The sequence below is a fragment of the Ursus maritimus genome, unplaced genomic scaffold, assembly GCF_017311325.1.
Source record: "Ursus maritimus isolate PB19 unplaced genomic scaffold, ASM1731132v1 scaffold_22, whole genome shotgun sequence".
NCBI classification, from domain to species: Eukaryota; Metazoa; Chordata; class Mammalia; order Carnivora; family Ursidae; genus Ursus; species Ursus maritimus.
Genome location: NW_024424675.1, coordinates 34679417 through 34695738, shown reverse-complemented (window position 1 = coordinate 34695738; position 16322 = coordinate 34679417). Strand labels below are relative to the sequence as shown.

Below are 16322 nucleotides of genomic sequence, written 5' to 3'. Positions count from 1 at the left end.
AAATTCCACGCAGGCCATTGACCTACGAGGACCTGGCAGGGCTAGGCCCTCAGAAGAGGAGTGAATCTCTGGGAAAGTTTCCTAATAGGCTTTCAACAGAGAATGATGTGAGAGAGGTCCTGAGAGGAATCAGTGAGTCCCCTGAGATATTTTGCTCATGTGATCCTCTTTGTGATTAGGTCAAGGATGTCACAGACAAGGGACAATGTTGGTTTAGAAAAACGCACCCCCCATACTTTCATTGTTTTTTTGTTCGATTTAAGAATTGGCATGTGGTTGGAAATACGGACCCATAATGTCTTGTGTGAAACCTTGGGGTCCAGATGTGTGCCGGAATTTTTCAGAATTTAAAGAGGCAATTTGCACCCCCCCCCCATTTCTGCTGTGAAACATGCTTCTTTATAGCACGTGGGATAAGTCAGGGTTTCTCAACCTCGGCGCTGCTGACGTTTGTGCCAGGTAATTCTCTGGTATGGGGGCTGCCCCGTCCGTCGTTGGCTGTTCAGCATCCCTGGCTTCTGCTTACTGTTGGCAGTAGCACCCGTCAGGTGAGACAGCCTGGATGTCTTCAGACATTGCAGTGTCCTGGAGGGAGTGGGGAGAGCAAAATCGCCTCCATAGAGAAGTGCTGTGGTCCCCAAACTCTGTGAATAGCCCCATAGCAGGTCAAGTTGAGTTTTATTTTTTCCCCTCTGAATGACTTCCCTGCAACATTAACTACCCCCTCCCCAAAATACCCTTTGCTTTCCAGAGATGTTAGGCTTTGGAATTTCAGGTGAATGACTGTGGATCCTACCTAAAATGTTAGGTAGAGATAAAACAAAGCTGTCTTTGTTTTAGTTTCTTTTTTTCTTTTCTTTTTTTTTTTTTTTTTTAAAGAATTCATTTATTGATTTGACAGAACACAAGCAAAGGGAGCAGGACGCAGAGGGAGAGGGAGAAGCAGGCTCCCTGCTCAGGCTCAGTCCTAGGACCCTGGGATCATGACCTGAGCCGAAGGCAGACACTTAACTGAGCCCCCCAGGCGTCCCTAGTTTCATTTTTTTAGACCAAAGTTCTAATCAAACCTTTTATGTTTTAATTTATTAGGAAAATCTGGTCAAAAAAAAAAAAAAAAAAAAAAAAGAAAATCTGGTCCTTGTTATTCATTCATTCATTCATTCATTCATTCATGTTTAAAGTAAACTCTGCCCATCGTGAGACAACACTGAGATCAAGGGTCACCATGCTTTAGCAACTGAGCCAGCCCCTGTGCCCCCCCGCACCCCGTTTTTACGGGGCTTTTGAAGTGGCTTTTCCTGGAGCCAGTATTTCTTGGAAAAGATAGACTGCGTGTATTGTTGACCCTTGAAAAATGGGTTTGAACTCTGCTCATCCATTTTATGTGGATTTTTTCCAGCAGTACTGTCAAATGCATTTTCCCTTCTTGTGATTTTCTTAATATTGTCTTTTCTGGAGCTTACTTAATCCTACGGGTACAGTATCTTATACATAGAATGTATGTGTTCGTCAACTCTTTATGTTTTTGGTAAGGCTTCCTGGTCAAGAGTAGGCTATTAGTTTTTGGGAGTCAAAAGTTATATGTAGATTTTTGACTGCGTGGGGGAGCTGGTGCCCCTAGCCCCCCCTCCCCCATGTTGTTCAAGGGCCAGCTGTATTTGGTTTTCAGAAGCAGAATTTCTCTTGGTTTGGGGTAACGCACTGGTGCCTACCTCTCTGGACTGCAGCAGCCGGGCTGCTTTATGCCCTGATCCACCGCGTGCCATTGACTCTTAGAGCTGGGGGTCAGGTTTCGAGCCCTGCTGGTGAATGCCACCCAGACATGCCGTCTGAGAGTCCCACTCCCCCTCGTTACAGATCCGCCGGCTGAGGATTGAGATCGAGAAGCTGCAGTGGCTGCACCAGCAGGAGCTCTCGGAAATGAAGCACAACCTGGGTGAGGCCCAGCCACTCGGTCGGTCCGTCCTCAGGACGGTTGGGTGTGAGCTGCTCTGCAGCTATGGAGGCAGGTCCGGGGTGTGCACTGAGTCTGAAGTGCGCTTGGGGATGTCCCACTGCCGGGGAGACCACGGAATCCTGGAGCGTGGGACCAGATGTAAGAGCAGGCATAAGTGAGGCACAGACACGTCGAGCAGGTCTGTTGGGAGTCCCACAGCTAGGATTCAGGTCCGGGCACTGTGGCTCCAGACGTTCCTTCCTCCCCGTTGAATATTGGGCATTTCAACAAAGTCTCAAACACCTGTGTGCCCCACACTGCGGAGGAAGCTACTGTGTTGCTCCCTGGTTTGGACTGGGTGCTGTTTTGGGCCCGACAGTCTGTGTCCATGCTGTTAAAAGGCTTTCCCCCCAGAGGTAGAGCGTTTTCCTTCGGACCGTCACGTAGGGTCAGCCTCAGAGTCCGAATGCTGGCAGCTGTCGGGTGTCCAGGTGTGCCCGCCTGCTCGCAGGTGAGGGTGGTGACATCGCACACCGCAAACGCAACCCTTTACGCGGCCACGCGGGGAGGAACCCTCCGCTCCTCCGTAGCGTGTTGCCGTAGAGGAAGTTTAGTTGGATGTTGTGGCTTCTTCCTGTTTCTCTAGTGAAGTCAGAGCATCTATTTTGCAGAATCTCTCCATTTTAAAATAATTGGCTGCATATTTGCAAGACAACATGCAGGTGGGCCAGACCTGGCCGAGGTCTGCAGGCTCTCCCTTGCAGCGTTCTGCCCTCACGTCAACGGGGAGCCCGGGGCGCCGTGAGGGCAGTGCGCTGCAAGGGACAGAGACGCTGTGTCTGGCGGAAGGGCAAGGGGTTGATTTTCTTTCTGGTGTGTTAAAATTTTAATGAATAATTAATTTTGAGAGAGCGAGAGATCGCACATGTGTGAAAGAGCCAGGGTGGGGAAGGAACAGAGGGAGAGGGAGAGCGGAAATCCTAAGCAGATTCCACGCCCAGCACGGAGCCTGACGCAGGGCTCATGACCTGATTTCATGACCTGAGCTGAAATCAAGAGCCAGACGCTTAACCGGCTGAGCCCCCCAGGCGCCCCCATCTTTTCCTGGTGTTTTTAGAGGTGTGTGTGTGCGTGCGTGTGTGCATGGTTTAATTTTAGGAAGAGAATTTTAATGATCGAAGGATCCTTTATTTTTCTGTTGGCATGCAGGTTACCCCCAGGTGAACTGTGCATGAACTTCTTGTCTGAAGTGAAAGGAGGAAGTGGCATAGACGGCCAGTTTGATAGTCGATCAGCCGTAATGATCAGTCACAGGGCCCTATGTGGTAGATTTAATCTATTGCCCCGAACATGAAATAGAAAGTGTGTCTGAGATCCAGTGTCAGCTCTGCCCTTAGTAGCCATAGTGCCTCAGTTTCCTTACCCGTGAAAGGGATGTTACAGTAGGGTTAGTATGAAGATGAAGGGAATTGATTCGAGGTGCTCAGAACAGCACGTGCGCGCATATGCTGGGTGCTGTGTAAGTATTTGGTTGATAGAAACGCTCACACTGAGGATATTGCTCAAAGTGAGCTTAGCGGAAATTGCTTCGAGGTTTATTTGAGGACTTCCCACAGAATCACGGGGGGCTCTGGTTATCTGCCTGTTGGGCACCTGACCCTCGCCGTCACACACAGGTCAGTGTGATGAATGCTCCCTTGAAGGGTGCAGATACTGGGCGTAGCCCGGCTAGGTTACTCGCCTGGGGGTCGCACAGCCGAGGCACCTCTGAGCCACGATCCGCACTCGTGTCTGTCGGAACCCATACCCGACGTCTTTCTGATCTGGTATGAAAGCCTCCCTGCCCTGGGCCGGGGGACTGGTGATGAAGCAGTGTCCTCTTCTGTCCCCGTCAGAGCTGACCATGGCGGAGATGCGGCAGAGCCTGGAGCAGGAGCGGGACCGGCTCATTGCCGAGGTGAAGAAGCAGCTGGAGCTGGAGAAGCAGCAGGCGGTGGACGAGACCAAGAAGAAGCAGTGGTGTGCCAACTGCAAGAAGGAGGCCATTTTCTACTGCTGTTGGAACACCAGCTATTGTGACTACCCCTGCCAGCAGGCCCACTGGCCCGAGCACATGAAGTCCTGTACCCAGTCAGGTATGGCCGTGCGGGCTGCATCCTGGTCCCGGCCCCAGTGGGGTGGGCGTTCGGCTCCCCCACAGGCCCACCGAGCAGACTGGTGTGGCAAGGTTGGCGTGCCCTGTCCTTGCCAGTCTCGCGCAGACACGTTACTGACCCGTGAGGCCCGGCTGTGTTGCACTTCTGGCCTCTTCTCTGTTACTTGGCTGAGTGTAGTTTCATGTGAGGTGTCGTGGTTCTCAACGGGGTGACTTTGGGCCCCATCCCAAAATGCTGGGAGTGATCGCCCGCAGTTGTGGTTGTCCTAACCGAGGTGGGCGCTACTGACATCCGGAGGGGAGAGGCCAGGGATACCGCCAAGCTCCCTACAGTGCACAAGACTGTCCCGCCCATGACGGCGAATGATCTGGCCCAAAAGGGCCAATTGTACTTAAGTTGAGAAATCCTGCTTCTAAATACCGGACTCCTAGCTTGAAGTAACATGGATTCCCAGTTCTCATGGGAAGGGAAAGGTGTTGGTTTGGAGCTAATCTTTGTCCTCTCTTTCTAGTCGAGAACAAGCAGCCCCCAGGCTGGGTGCCTCTAGCAGAACACACTGTTTAGCTAGAATTTATTAGTAATATTTTAGAAATTAATTTTTACAGTTAGCTTATTTTTCTGTTAGCTTTATATGCTTAGAGTTAAAAGCCTCTTTTCTTTGAGAGCGAGCGCGAGCGGGGAAGGGGTAGAGACAGCGGGAGAGAGAGAATGTTCAGCAGGCTCCGCTCAGCACAGAGCCCAATTCAGGGCTCCGTCTCACGGCCCTGAGATCATGACCAGAGTCGAAATCAAGAGTTGGACGCTTAACTCACTGGGCCACGTAGGTGCCCCCAAAGCCTCTGTTTTAAAGAATTTATTTAATTAAAAATTACATAATTAATAAGGTAGTGTGTCTGTTAGACTGGCAAACTTTTTGAAGGTGATAATGTGAATGATAGGATTGAGACGCACTCCCAAGGCCAAGGGTTGGCAAACATTTTCCGTGAAGGTCCACAGAGTAAAGACTTTTGGGTTTGTGGGCCGTGGGGTGTGTTGCAGCTGCTCCATTGTGCTGATTTGGGGAGAAGGCAGTCCTAGACAATATGTAAGTGGTGTGTGTGGCATTGTGCCAATAAAACTTTATTGACACAGATAAGTGGCGCTAGTATGCCAACTCCTGCTTAGACAGATCTTCTATTATTTCGTTATTTTAAAAAGGCAGCATTGACTCATCCATTGCTGGGTTCTTTAACCTTTAGGGAGATGTCGACTTAATGGCTACTTTTTAAATCTCTTCTTGCAGTGGTTAAATTCTCCTAAGTTTTGGAATGTATCTGATGAGCCTTTTGCTGCTACTCTTACAAGATGGCCAAAGTGTCCTTCAGTTTTCTTTATTCGTGGCATTATGATGCCCGTCTTTCTGAACTTCCTCTCAGGTGTTCTAAGCTTCTGCCATGTCCGGATACTCTCTGCCTGAGACACCGTGGTGTTCTTCATGTGGACGTCCCCACCTTGCTTTAGAAGCAGGCGAGTCCACGGGGCTAAAATAGGTCTAACGTGAGAAGTTATGGAATGAGTAATTCTAGATCCGTGGTGACAGGGGCTCTGCTGACGGGCTTCATCTGTTCCACACCATCATGCTTTCGTCTCCGGAATGACTTCATAAAACTTGAATTAATGAACTGTCAAAAATTCACCTATTTTCACACTGAGTCTGGAATTTCAGCATCTGGAAAACTGGAAAAGCCCCTGAGTGGGGCTGCACAGCAGCTGCCCCTGTTACGGGTGGCGGGTGGGTCATAGTTGCGTGGGGCCTCATGCAGAGTGGGGCTTCCTGCTGTTCTGGAAGCTGCGGCACTCGGCTCACACGCGGCTTCTCTCTTCCTTTCCCCCAGCTACGGCTCCTCAGCAGGAAGCAGATGCCGAGGTGAACACAGAAACACTAAACAAGTCATCGCAGGGGAGCTCTTCCAGCACCCAGGCAGCCCCTACGGAAACAGCCAGCACCTCGAAAGACAAGGAGACGTCAGCAGAGAAGAGCAAGGACAGCGGGTCGGTGAGTAGCCGCTCGCCTTTGGCCAGTGACACCAACACTCTGGGCCACGCGGAGTCTCCACACCTGTCCCCACGCCTGCCACCTCTGCAAGTCCCATGTGGTAGGAGGTTTGCTGCAAGGTGGTCAGGGCAGTCAGACTGCTGCTGGGGGTGACAGTCGTAGCAGAGCTGCTTTTCACCAGTGGGCATGCGGGCCGGGACAGGGACGTGGAGCCCGAGTGGACATTTGTGCGACTTGGCAGCTGCTCTCCGGGGACTCTCAAAGTTTACAACAGTGTTGTCCAGTAGAACCTTCTGTGATGATGGAAATGTTCTGTGTCTGCTCTGCCCAGCGTGGTATCCACTAGCCACATGTGGCTGTTGAGCGCTTGAACCCTGGCTGGTGTGAGCAAAGACTCACACTTCAATTTTAATTTTAATTAATTTAAATATAAATAGTCACATCAAGCTAGTAGCTGCCATATTGGAAAGCAAAGGTTGCACCTCCTAGTTCCCCGTGTGTGGTCGTATGTCACATGGATTGTATGTAAAAGTTATTTTCGGTGGCACATTGATAATGTTTTACATTTGTAGTCATTATGTATTTATTTCAATGTGTATTAGGAAAAGAGTAAGTCCTTATGCCATCCACACCCTTTGATTTCATTGATAATATTGCCTGGTAAGGGGTTCATGTGAAATAAAAGTGAGCTGGATAATCCTTTGAAGTCATATACCTCCTTTTTGGATGTGGGCGGAACTCTGGAGGGTAGGCAGGTCAGTGAAGGAAGTTGAGGAAACAGTGAATGTTCTAGAAGCTAAGGCTGTAGAGTTGAGTAAGGGGCCACCCCATTACTGTGTTCCAGCCTGTCCATTCTGGGAGACCGAGCACAGGCGTAGGGCCACCCCAGCTGACCTGGCCCCCCCTGCCTGCGCACACCAGGCAGAGGGCACAGAGGTGCCTTGGGGGCAGTGATGAGCACCCCCATGGATCCCTAGGCTTCCCTGGGGGGCTACATTGGCCCCCGTGCCTTGTGTCCATCTCTCTCTTTTTGTATTTTTAGACCCTCGACCTTTCTGGCTCCAGGGAGACGCCCTCCTCCATTCTCTTAGGCTCCAACCAAGGCTCTGGTATGTTGCCCCCTGGTGGGTGAACGGTGCTCTCACAATTCCTCACGGGCAGAGGGGAAGCCATTTTCTCAGGGAGAACTTCAAGGGTTTAGGGCAGTGGTTTTCCAAACACTGTGGATCCTTAGGGATCTTTGGGGGTGCCCTGGGCAGGTCATTGGGGGGTGAGGGAGTGGCCGGGCAAGGCAGCTTTCAGGCACCTCTCCAAACTGATCAGTTTTTCCCTGGGTTTTCATTTAATGGGGTTCCACATAAAACTTCATTCAAAAGGAGGGTTCTGTTGCTGACCTGGGGTGGGGTAGAAGGTGTGCGTTAGGTCGAGCAGTCCTTTTGCCCTCAGGGAAATGACCACAGTGAGAGAAAACCATCTGGAACTCTATTTCTGACATCCCAACGCCCGCATTTCGTGGGCAAGGGCACGTGAGACTTTAGAGAATAGAAAATTTTTAGGTGGGTGATCTTTCTGTAAAAATCTTTCCTCTTGAGGAATAACCTGGTAGGCCATTTTGGGGTATTTTCTGGGACTACGTTTTTAGTTTTTCTCTTTTTTGGGGTATGAGCTGTCCTCCATTCTAGCCTGAAGGGTCATTTTCCTGCCCCCTCCTAAACCAATTTTGGGTGATTCCAGAGGGTTCACAGAAGGTGCCCCATTGAGGACAGTTTGCTTAATTCAGGGTCCCTTAGCTCCAGGATCTTTGTTTCTGCTGAATGATTCTCTTTAGCTGAAAACCAGACATGGTCCTTCCCTTCCATGTACTCAGGGCATGGAGGAGGAAGTGATGTCCGTTGTGAGCACCCGTAGCTGGGGAGGGTTTCTCGGAGGGCCTGGGGAGTGGGGTTCAGATTGAGGGAAGGGGGTAAGAGGGAGTGGCTTGAGCCGACTTAAGGGAGAAGGTGAACCTGGGATTAAATACGATCGAACTGCCTGTTGAAAAGTCGTTCCCCACTCCCTTCCCTCCAGTCCTCTGACTGAACCCCCAAGAACAGTTCCGTTTAGTGCTAAGAAGCCTTTCGCACCTCTCTGATATTTTCTGGTTTCTCCTTTTAACGAAGAGCAGACTTGGTATCTATCTAGAAGTTCATAGTACAATTTGGTTTTCATTATGTTTATTTGTAGAGTTGCCCTCTGTCTGTGGCAAGTATTGTCGATTTTCTGTCAGTGATGCAGGTAGTGATTTTAAATTTCTGTTTTTTTTTTTTTTTTTTTTTTTTTTAGTGTAAAGTGAGCTTAGACTAAGAACGTGGAATAAGCCGTCTGTTAGGACTGTGGCTGTGTTGGAATTGTGAAGGTGGTGTGAGAAAGGCCAGGGTGGGGGAGCGGCGCTAAGGATGGGGGGGCACTGTTCAAGTTTTGGGGCAGGGAAGCGGGCTCAGCGCAGCCCTGGGGACACTGACTGCTCAGTCTGGTGCAGTGAGGACGACTGCACGCAGGAACTTGGTTGGGGCACACGTCCTATCGCACATCTGAGGTGATGAGGGCTTACCCAGCCCAGGGGCTGGCCGACTTTCTGTAAAAGGTCAGAGAGTGACTGTTTTAGGCGTTGCGGGCCCTGCGGTCTGTGTCACAGCTGTTGAGCTCTGCCCTCGTAGGATGAAGCACGTGGATAATATGTTCGGTTCGTGAGTTGCGCACGAGTGTGGCTGTGCTCCAAGGACAATCTGTAGTAGAAAATTCAGGCACCAGGGTGGATTGGGCCCCTGGGCCCGTTGTTGGCAGACCCCTGACCTGAAGCACACGGGTGTCCCAAGTGGGTGGAAAGGATGGTTCACATTGGAGAGAGGAGGCCAGGAGCCCCCGAAGGTGCTGGTGACTTGGTACTGCGTGGGTTGGGGGCAGACAATAACCCCTGAGGAGTCTGGGGACGGGACAGGGGAGGGGGAGAGAGGGCAGGATCCTGCATTCTGCTTGAGTTCTTGGTGGGCGCACGGCACTAGGCCGTTCGCAAGTCATCGGAGGTGCATCAGAACTTGTCGGGTGTCTCTGGGGCCAGGTCCTGGCTAGGGCTGGGGATGTAGGGGTGAAGAAGGCAGCCAGCGCCCATCTTCCTAGAGCTTCAGGGAAGTCAGAAGAGCGCTTAATCGATGCTCACGGAAGAGCGTGAAGCAGTCGGGCTTCTTCTCGCATTTATTCCCAGCTTCTGTGAGAGAAGTGACTGTTTCCATTATGCAGATGAGGATGTCGAGGCCATGAGAAGTCAGGTCACATGTAACTGTGAGTGAGCAAGTGTCAGAGCCAGGACTTGAGTCCCGATTTCTCAGACTCAGACGTGCTCTCACCCACGGCGCTGGGAATACTTAGGTTGACCCGTATGAAATTGTAAGTCAAAAATAGTTGAATGTCGGCAGTTTTGTATGGCTCGACTAAGAAGGCACTGATGCCTGGGGAAAGTCAGGGCTGTGGGTGTGGCCTCTCCCTTCCACCCCTGCTTCCAGACCTACTAACTCTTTGCTTTCTTCACTGCCGTCCCACTGCCTTCCTCCTTCCCCAGCTTCGATCCCATGGCTCATTTCAGCAGCACCCTTGCTCATGTAACCCAGCCTCCCGTGCCTCCTGGTCTTCCCGGTATGTCCGTTCGGCAGAACGCCATCTTGGACAAACCCCAGCCGTCTGTCCTTTACTCGCCTGCACCTGAGCGTTAGTGCTCAGCCGAGAAGGTCGTGCAGGGGGACACGCTCGTTCTACCACGCACACACGCACATCTTGACCACGAGCCTCAGAAGCAGGCGTTGCCATTTGCCTGTTGATCTGACCTGATCGTCGCATGGCAGCCTGTTCCCACTCTCCACAAGGGCAGCTTCCAGAGTTCTCTGCTCTGTTTCAGACCTCCCCCCCCTCCCTCCACCGTCACTGACAGCACGTGGCCTCGCCTGTTCCTCAGAGGTGCACAGCCAGGCGCTGCTCCCCTCCCTTCTAGCCCCCCGGCCTTGAAACCTTCCTTCAGCTGTGCTTGCCTTGCCCTCCCTGTCCTGTTGGAGACACAGGTCTTACTTTCAGTTGCTTCCTTCCCATGGCAGTTAGCTGTCTGTCTGTCTATCTATCTATCTATCTTTAAAGATTTATTTATTTGAGAGAGAGACAGAGAGAGAGATCACATGAGTTAGGGGGAGGGGCAAAGGGAGAGGGAGAGAGAGAATCCCCAAGCCGACTCCCTATTGAGCACGGAGCCCGATGTGGAGCTCGATCTCGCGACCCTAAGATCATGACCTGAGCTGAAATTGAGTCGGACGCCTCACTGACTGAGCCACCCAGGCGCCCCCTTCCTGTGGCATTTAAACATCCTCCTGTACTTCCAGGTTCCTTGCTTGACACCCTGCACCTCCCCCTAGAGCAGTGCTGCCCCCAGAACATTCTGCAGCAACGGCGTTCTCCACCTGCACCGTTCCCTATGGCAGCCGCTTGCACACCTGGCTGCCGGCCCCTCGAGCTGTGGCTGATGAGACTGAGGGACAGAAGTTAGTGTGTTCCTCTACTTTATTTAAATAGCATCGTGTGGCCAGTGGCTGCATACTGGACTGTCTCCTCCCGGCCCAGCTAGATGTCTGTCGAAAGTTGTTCCGTCCCGTCTCTCTCGCTTTCTCACACGCTCCTGCGTTCACGCTGTGTGGTCTGTCGCGGTGCGGTCACCATTGAGCTCTGAGCCATGAATGACTGGAGACGTCTTAAATTCTAAACTGCGTTTTGAGACCTTGTCTCACAAAGACGGGATTGGTCAGAGTCCCAGGATCGCCCCAGCAGAAGGGACCGTCTTGGCGAGTCCTGGCTAAAGAAAGAGGTGCACCCGGGGCTTCTCTTGGGAGGTGTCCATACTTTTAGGACCTGGGACGAGGCTGGAGGGGAGGCATGTTAGCAAAGGGGGGGGAGCACCCCGGAGCTCAGTGTCAGAGGCTGGAGGAAGAAGAGTATTTTTAGGCAGTGTTGCCACGACATCCTGGAGCGTGAGCGGGCGGGACACGAGCGGGAGGTGCCTGGAGGCCTGGTCAGGACAACAGACTTGCGTCTTATCATTTTCCTCTGTTTGTCACAAAATGGTTTGTGCTGGTGGTTGTGCGAAAGCAGAAAGACTGGCTTGTTTGCTGCCCCTTTGAATTCCTCGTACGTTGCATGTAACTTCTGCTGGCTCTTGGCATTGGTGGCTGTGCAGGTGGGATCTCGGGGAGGGACGTGGGCTCTGCAACCCTGGGGGCTCCTGAGCTCAGAGTGCCTCCCGGCCACCGGGCAGGTGAGGACAAGAGGCAGTCGGAGGGGAGAAAGCGCTAGAGGGGGGATGCCCTTCCTTGCTGCTTGCTTGTCTTTTAACTGAGATTTTAGAGGAAAACACGCATACAGTTAGAGAAAATAAAATCGTACAGAGAAGGACCGTTCTAGGCCCGGTCCCCACTGATGTATCTGGTACTTACTTCCTTACGTACAAATAACGTATTTCCCTGTCCTTCTGTTTCTGGACGTTAGTTTTCAACATTGCTTGTTGGTTTCCGGGTTTAAAGATGAGAGTTGGGCTCCTCGATGACCTCTCTCCTTCCCCTCCTCCCTGATGACCTATGTCACCGTTGACGTGCCCTAGGGATTCCCTGGGTCAGATGCAATGCGCACTCTTTGGTTCTGGTTCTGTCAGCTGGAGAAGGCGTCCCCTCTCTTGGCGGTCCCCCTCCCCTGTCACCCCTCCGCCTCCGGCCCTGTCCAGCCCGCCCTCTGCTCTGCTGTGACCTCCTGTCCTCAAGGCTGAGCCCTAAACGCAGTACGGTCTTCTCGCTGGTGTCTGGCGGCTGAGCCGGAGACTTCGAGGCCGGTTCCCGCCGTCCTGAGCTTGCCTTTTGTTGCCAAGGCGCTTGGGCTGCCGGGATTATATGTCCATTGGGGCACAGCTGTACCTTCTCCTGGAGTTACTGTTTTGTCCTTTTGTCCTACCTTCCATTATTTCCACACCAAACTCTTCACCGTACCCCTTATGTCATTGAAAGCCCTTCCCTGTCACTAATTTTTGACCCTTTGGTTTCAGATGTTATTTGTTGGGGTCCCGTCATCGTGGAGGAGGATGTTGGCCCCTCCAAACCTCCTCTGTAGCCCCTTGCCCAGTCCTGACGACGGTGCCTTCCTCGTCGTCCCCACCGGGCCCGTCCTCAGGCAGCCTTGGTGGTAGAGGAGTTACGATCGGCCCTCCATAATCCGGGTCCCTTGGGTGCTGCTCTGTGCCTTAGTGTGGTTCTGGCCCCCCGCTTCTCTGGTTGAATTCGGCTGCCGGCAGAGCTAGTGGTTCTGAGAATTGTGCTTTCAACATGCTGTAGAATTCGTGGCTCCCAGAGTTGCTTTTATGTCCTTGTGGACCTTATCCCCCAGTCGTCACGCCGCGCTGCGGCCAGCGGCCCTGCCCACAGTTTCACACGCACAGTAAAAAAGCGCTAGGCCCCTGTGAATGCCTCTGGTTGGAGAAGGGCGAGGTGGATAAAAGAGCTCACGGTTCTGAGAACGGCAGGCGGCCTGTCGACGAGCACAAGTAGCAGGTGCTTGGGTTGTGGCCCCCCGGGCTCCCTGATGGACTCCGAGGCTACCTGGGCCAGCTCTTCGGTTCCCGGCAGGTGCGGCCAGCAGCCTGCCGATGCCCCAAGCGCCACTGCCCGGCAGCCCGCGCCCCAGCTACCCAGCCCACAAGGGGAAGTAGGACCCCGTGTCCCCAAAGCTGCCAGGAATCGTTCCGGGCCTGCAGACAGCATGTACGTGCGTGCGTTTCTCTTTGTGGGCGTGTCTTTTGTTTTCTGATTGATGGGTCTTGCTTTGCCTTTTTGCGAGTCTTAGCTGTGCCTCGCATGGCCGTTGAAAACCGCAGTAGGGAACGAGAACTTCTGGAAGGGATGACCCTTGTTTTTCAGAAAGGGTCCTAGGGTAATACCCATTCTCCCCTGCAGTGATTGGCCGTAACAGCCAGTGCCGTGGGTCCCGTTAGCTGAGGAGCTGGGTCCTGCAGAGACACGTGGCTGGCCGGCCTTCACCTGACTACCGTGTTGTGGGATTTTCTCGTGTTGGATGAGGACCAGCTGCACCAGTCCCCCGAGACCTTCCTGAAGAACCTCTCGTGCAGGTTTCACGAATAGGGAAGGAGGAGTCAGAGCAGGTGGATTCAGGACTCTTGGGAAGACTAGCCTTTGACCCCAGTTCTCTCTGCCTGAATACCGCCCCCCCTTGGTGACTGATGTAGATGGTTAAAAAGAAGTCTCTCCTGGGTGAACACATTACTTTGGAGATTTTTATCTTTCTCTTCATTACGTATCTTCCAAAACCCGAACATAGGACTAAACACATGCATTCCTTGTTACCAGGTGGTGAGAAACACACCCCGGCTCTGATCGGGTCCCTTCCTCACTCATCCTCGTTCTGTCTCTGGGCTTGACAGTTGGCTTCTTTGAATTAAATATTAGCATCACATCTCAAGAGATTTAAAAACAAAGTTCCGTTCCAGCCCTCTGAACTTGGCAGACAATCCAGGGTGTGATAGGGTCTCGGCGGTGCCCTGATGGGTCTCTCACCGTCAGCCACGCCTGCCCGAGCTGAGCTGTGCGGCGGCTTACAGACCCCTCGTTTTGCTCCTCCTTCAACTTCCTCCTGGCTTCCTCTGGCCACTGTGGTACACACGTCCTCGAAGCCATCCTCGGTCTTACCTCTGGCTCTGTGTCCTTCCGTGACCAGCCTGTCCTTGCTGGGAGTCCGTGGGTCTGTTTTTAGCTGGACTTAACCATTCTGGCCCTTCCTACTTCTCTTTGGTGATCCTCTCCATCAGGTGGTTTCGTTATATAGTCTGTTTTTCAGTTTTTCTGTAAATCGACTAAAGAAACTCCATAATAGAAGTAAATCGAATGCCAGATTTCGGTGCCTCTTTCCAGCAGCCGAGCTTGGACGCAGAAGCGTCCAAGGGGTGCTTGGTGTTGACCCGCCGTGTAATACGGGTGCACGGTTCCAGGTACCGCGTAAGAACTGCCTGCCTTGGCACGTCCGTACCTTCCTCACCAGTCTTGATTCTCCACAACGTGACCACCTACTGTTCTTGTAATCAGCCGTTGAACCCTAAAACAATAAGTCGTCTGCCTTTGCACTCTGGTGACCCCCCCACGGAGGGCAGCGGGCGGCGGCCCTGGGCGGCTGCCCAGGGGAGAGGGCAGAGCGGCGGCCCGCAGGGGAGGCGCCAGCCCGGTGGCCGGGCACTTGGGCCTCGGTGGAGCTGGCGGGAACGCTCAACATCCCCCTCTGTTGCTTTTCTTCTGCAGACCATTCCCGGAGCAGTAAGTCTGGTTGCTGGAGCGGCGGTGACGAGAAGCGAGGACCCGCTCGCTCCGAACACAACGCCGGCCCCAGTTCGAAGAGCCTCCTCCCGAAAGAGTCTCGGCTGGACACCTTCTGGGACTAGGGACAAGTCACGACACAAGCCACCCACGCCGTGGAGGAAAAAAAAACCAGACACCAGGGCAATAGGAAGCAGCAAAGAAACGTGAGACGGGAGAGCAGCCACCTTGAGACTGGAGAGCGCCAGGCACGCGGACTTGGCCTCTGCCCTCGGCTCAGAGGGCAGCCACACTACATGGCGTCCGGCGTTAGCATCGACTGAGGACCGCTGGGCCCACGCGAAACCTATGCTTTAGGTGTAAATAATGTACAATTTGTGGATGTCCTTGAACCTAGAGTCCCTTGCCCTTTTTATATTTGTATTGACTTTAACTTATAAAAAAAGAGAAAAAGAAAAACAATTAAAAAAAAAATAAACCCAACAAAGAAAAGAATGTTTAGACGTTGGAGCAGGGACGGTTAGTCAGCCCCTCTGTCACCGCGGCGTGGAGCCCGGGCTCTGGGGTCGCTGTGGCGCGCAGATCCTCGTCCGTGGCCCCCGCGGGGGGGATGCGAGCCGTGGCGTTCAGGCGTCCGTACGCAGCGCATCAGGACCGGGAGTCCGGCAGACGCTGTGCTGTCGTGGGCACCTCCCATCGAGCCGTCGGCCCCTTTCAGCTACTACGTTCCTATGTTACAGAATGCGAGCTGTCTGGACCGGAAGGACACCTGGAGAAGCCAGTTTCTTTTGTGTGGTTTCAGTGACGACTACTCCTAAAAGGGAAGAAACAAGGTCCTTGTTTACAGAAGACGGAAACCAGCCCCGCTCAGCTCCTCCGCGGGAGAGGACGGAGAATGCGTGAAGGGTCATAAGCTCTGAAACAAAGAGAAGTCTTCGCTTTGCTTTGTGGTTCCTTTTTAAACACACTCACACATACTTGGTAAGCGATGCCTGCTTCGTGGAAGCGAGCCCTCAAAGGCAAGATGCACGCAGAGGACATTTGAGTCTGGGGTGAAGCACGTATGTATTATTTATACGATGGAATTTTACGTTTTTATGTAAGCATGAAACAAAGGCAGTGTGCGAGAAAGCCAGACACCAGCCGTGCTGTTACACTACGCATACCGTAGTACCATTTTGTATGTTGTGTAAAACAAAAAGCATTGAACAAAGCAAAAGGTGATGTATGTATATGAGAAAATTAATTGTACGATATCATTCCAGTACATTCTGTTGTACATTTTAGTCCTGTTTCCTTTCTCTTCGTTGTTGATAAGAGGATGCGAACTGTGTACAGTTTCCAGCTAGTTACCCATATTAGAGAAGAACTACACAGAGAGTATTAGAAGAAAAAGAGAGAAAGAACATTTGTGAATTGCAGTTGTCAAAAAAAAAAAAAAATAGCCTAGCTGGCCTTATTTGTGAAGCATAATTGCTTTTAGCATATGGAAGTATTTTTTCACATTTTCTTTGTATAAAATTTGTATTAAACTTAAATATCTTTTTTGATGATGGTGTTTCTTTGTGACTGAGCCATTGGACTCGCACCGTATGCTCTTTTGGGTTCCGCCCCTCCCCCGCCCCCGGTTTTTTCAGATTCTTCACCTTTTTTTAATTAAACTGTTTTTGGAAAAATGGCTTGGTCGTCCTCAAATTTGCAGTTTTCCATTGGGTCGGGATGGCCGTGTCCGGTCTGCATGACCCAGCACAGGAGGTCAAGGACATCTCCACAGGTGGTGGGCACATGATAAATAGGGGCCCCCAGTGGGCGCTTTTCCT

General features: G+C 52.1%; 1 protein-coding gene across 7 annotated transcripts in view; it reads left to right on the top strand.

Moving 5' to 3' along the window:
- Positions 1-16052, top strand: part of ZMYND8 (zinc finger MYND-type containing 8) — a 120499-nt gene extending 104447 nt beyond the window's left edge. For 5 of the 7 annotated variants that reach the window (XM_040638427.1, XM_040638433.1, XM_040638431.1 and 2 more), the window contains 4 exons: positions 1858-1936; positions 3832-4071; positions 5967-6127; positions 14488-16052. In XM_040638427.1, the coding sequence (XP_040494361.1) occupies positions 1858-1936; positions 3832-4071; positions 5967-6127; positions 14488-14712 (705 nt within the window). In that variant the 3' untranslated portion in view covers positions 14713-16052. Of the gene's footprint in view, positions 1-1857; positions 1937-3831; positions 4072-5966; positions 6128-7169; positions 7237-14487 lie in introns of all 7 variants that reach the window. The other 2 variants (XM_040638432.1, XM_040638428.1) reach the window with 1 other exon arrangement.
- Positions 16053-16322: the final 270 nt, after the last annotated feature.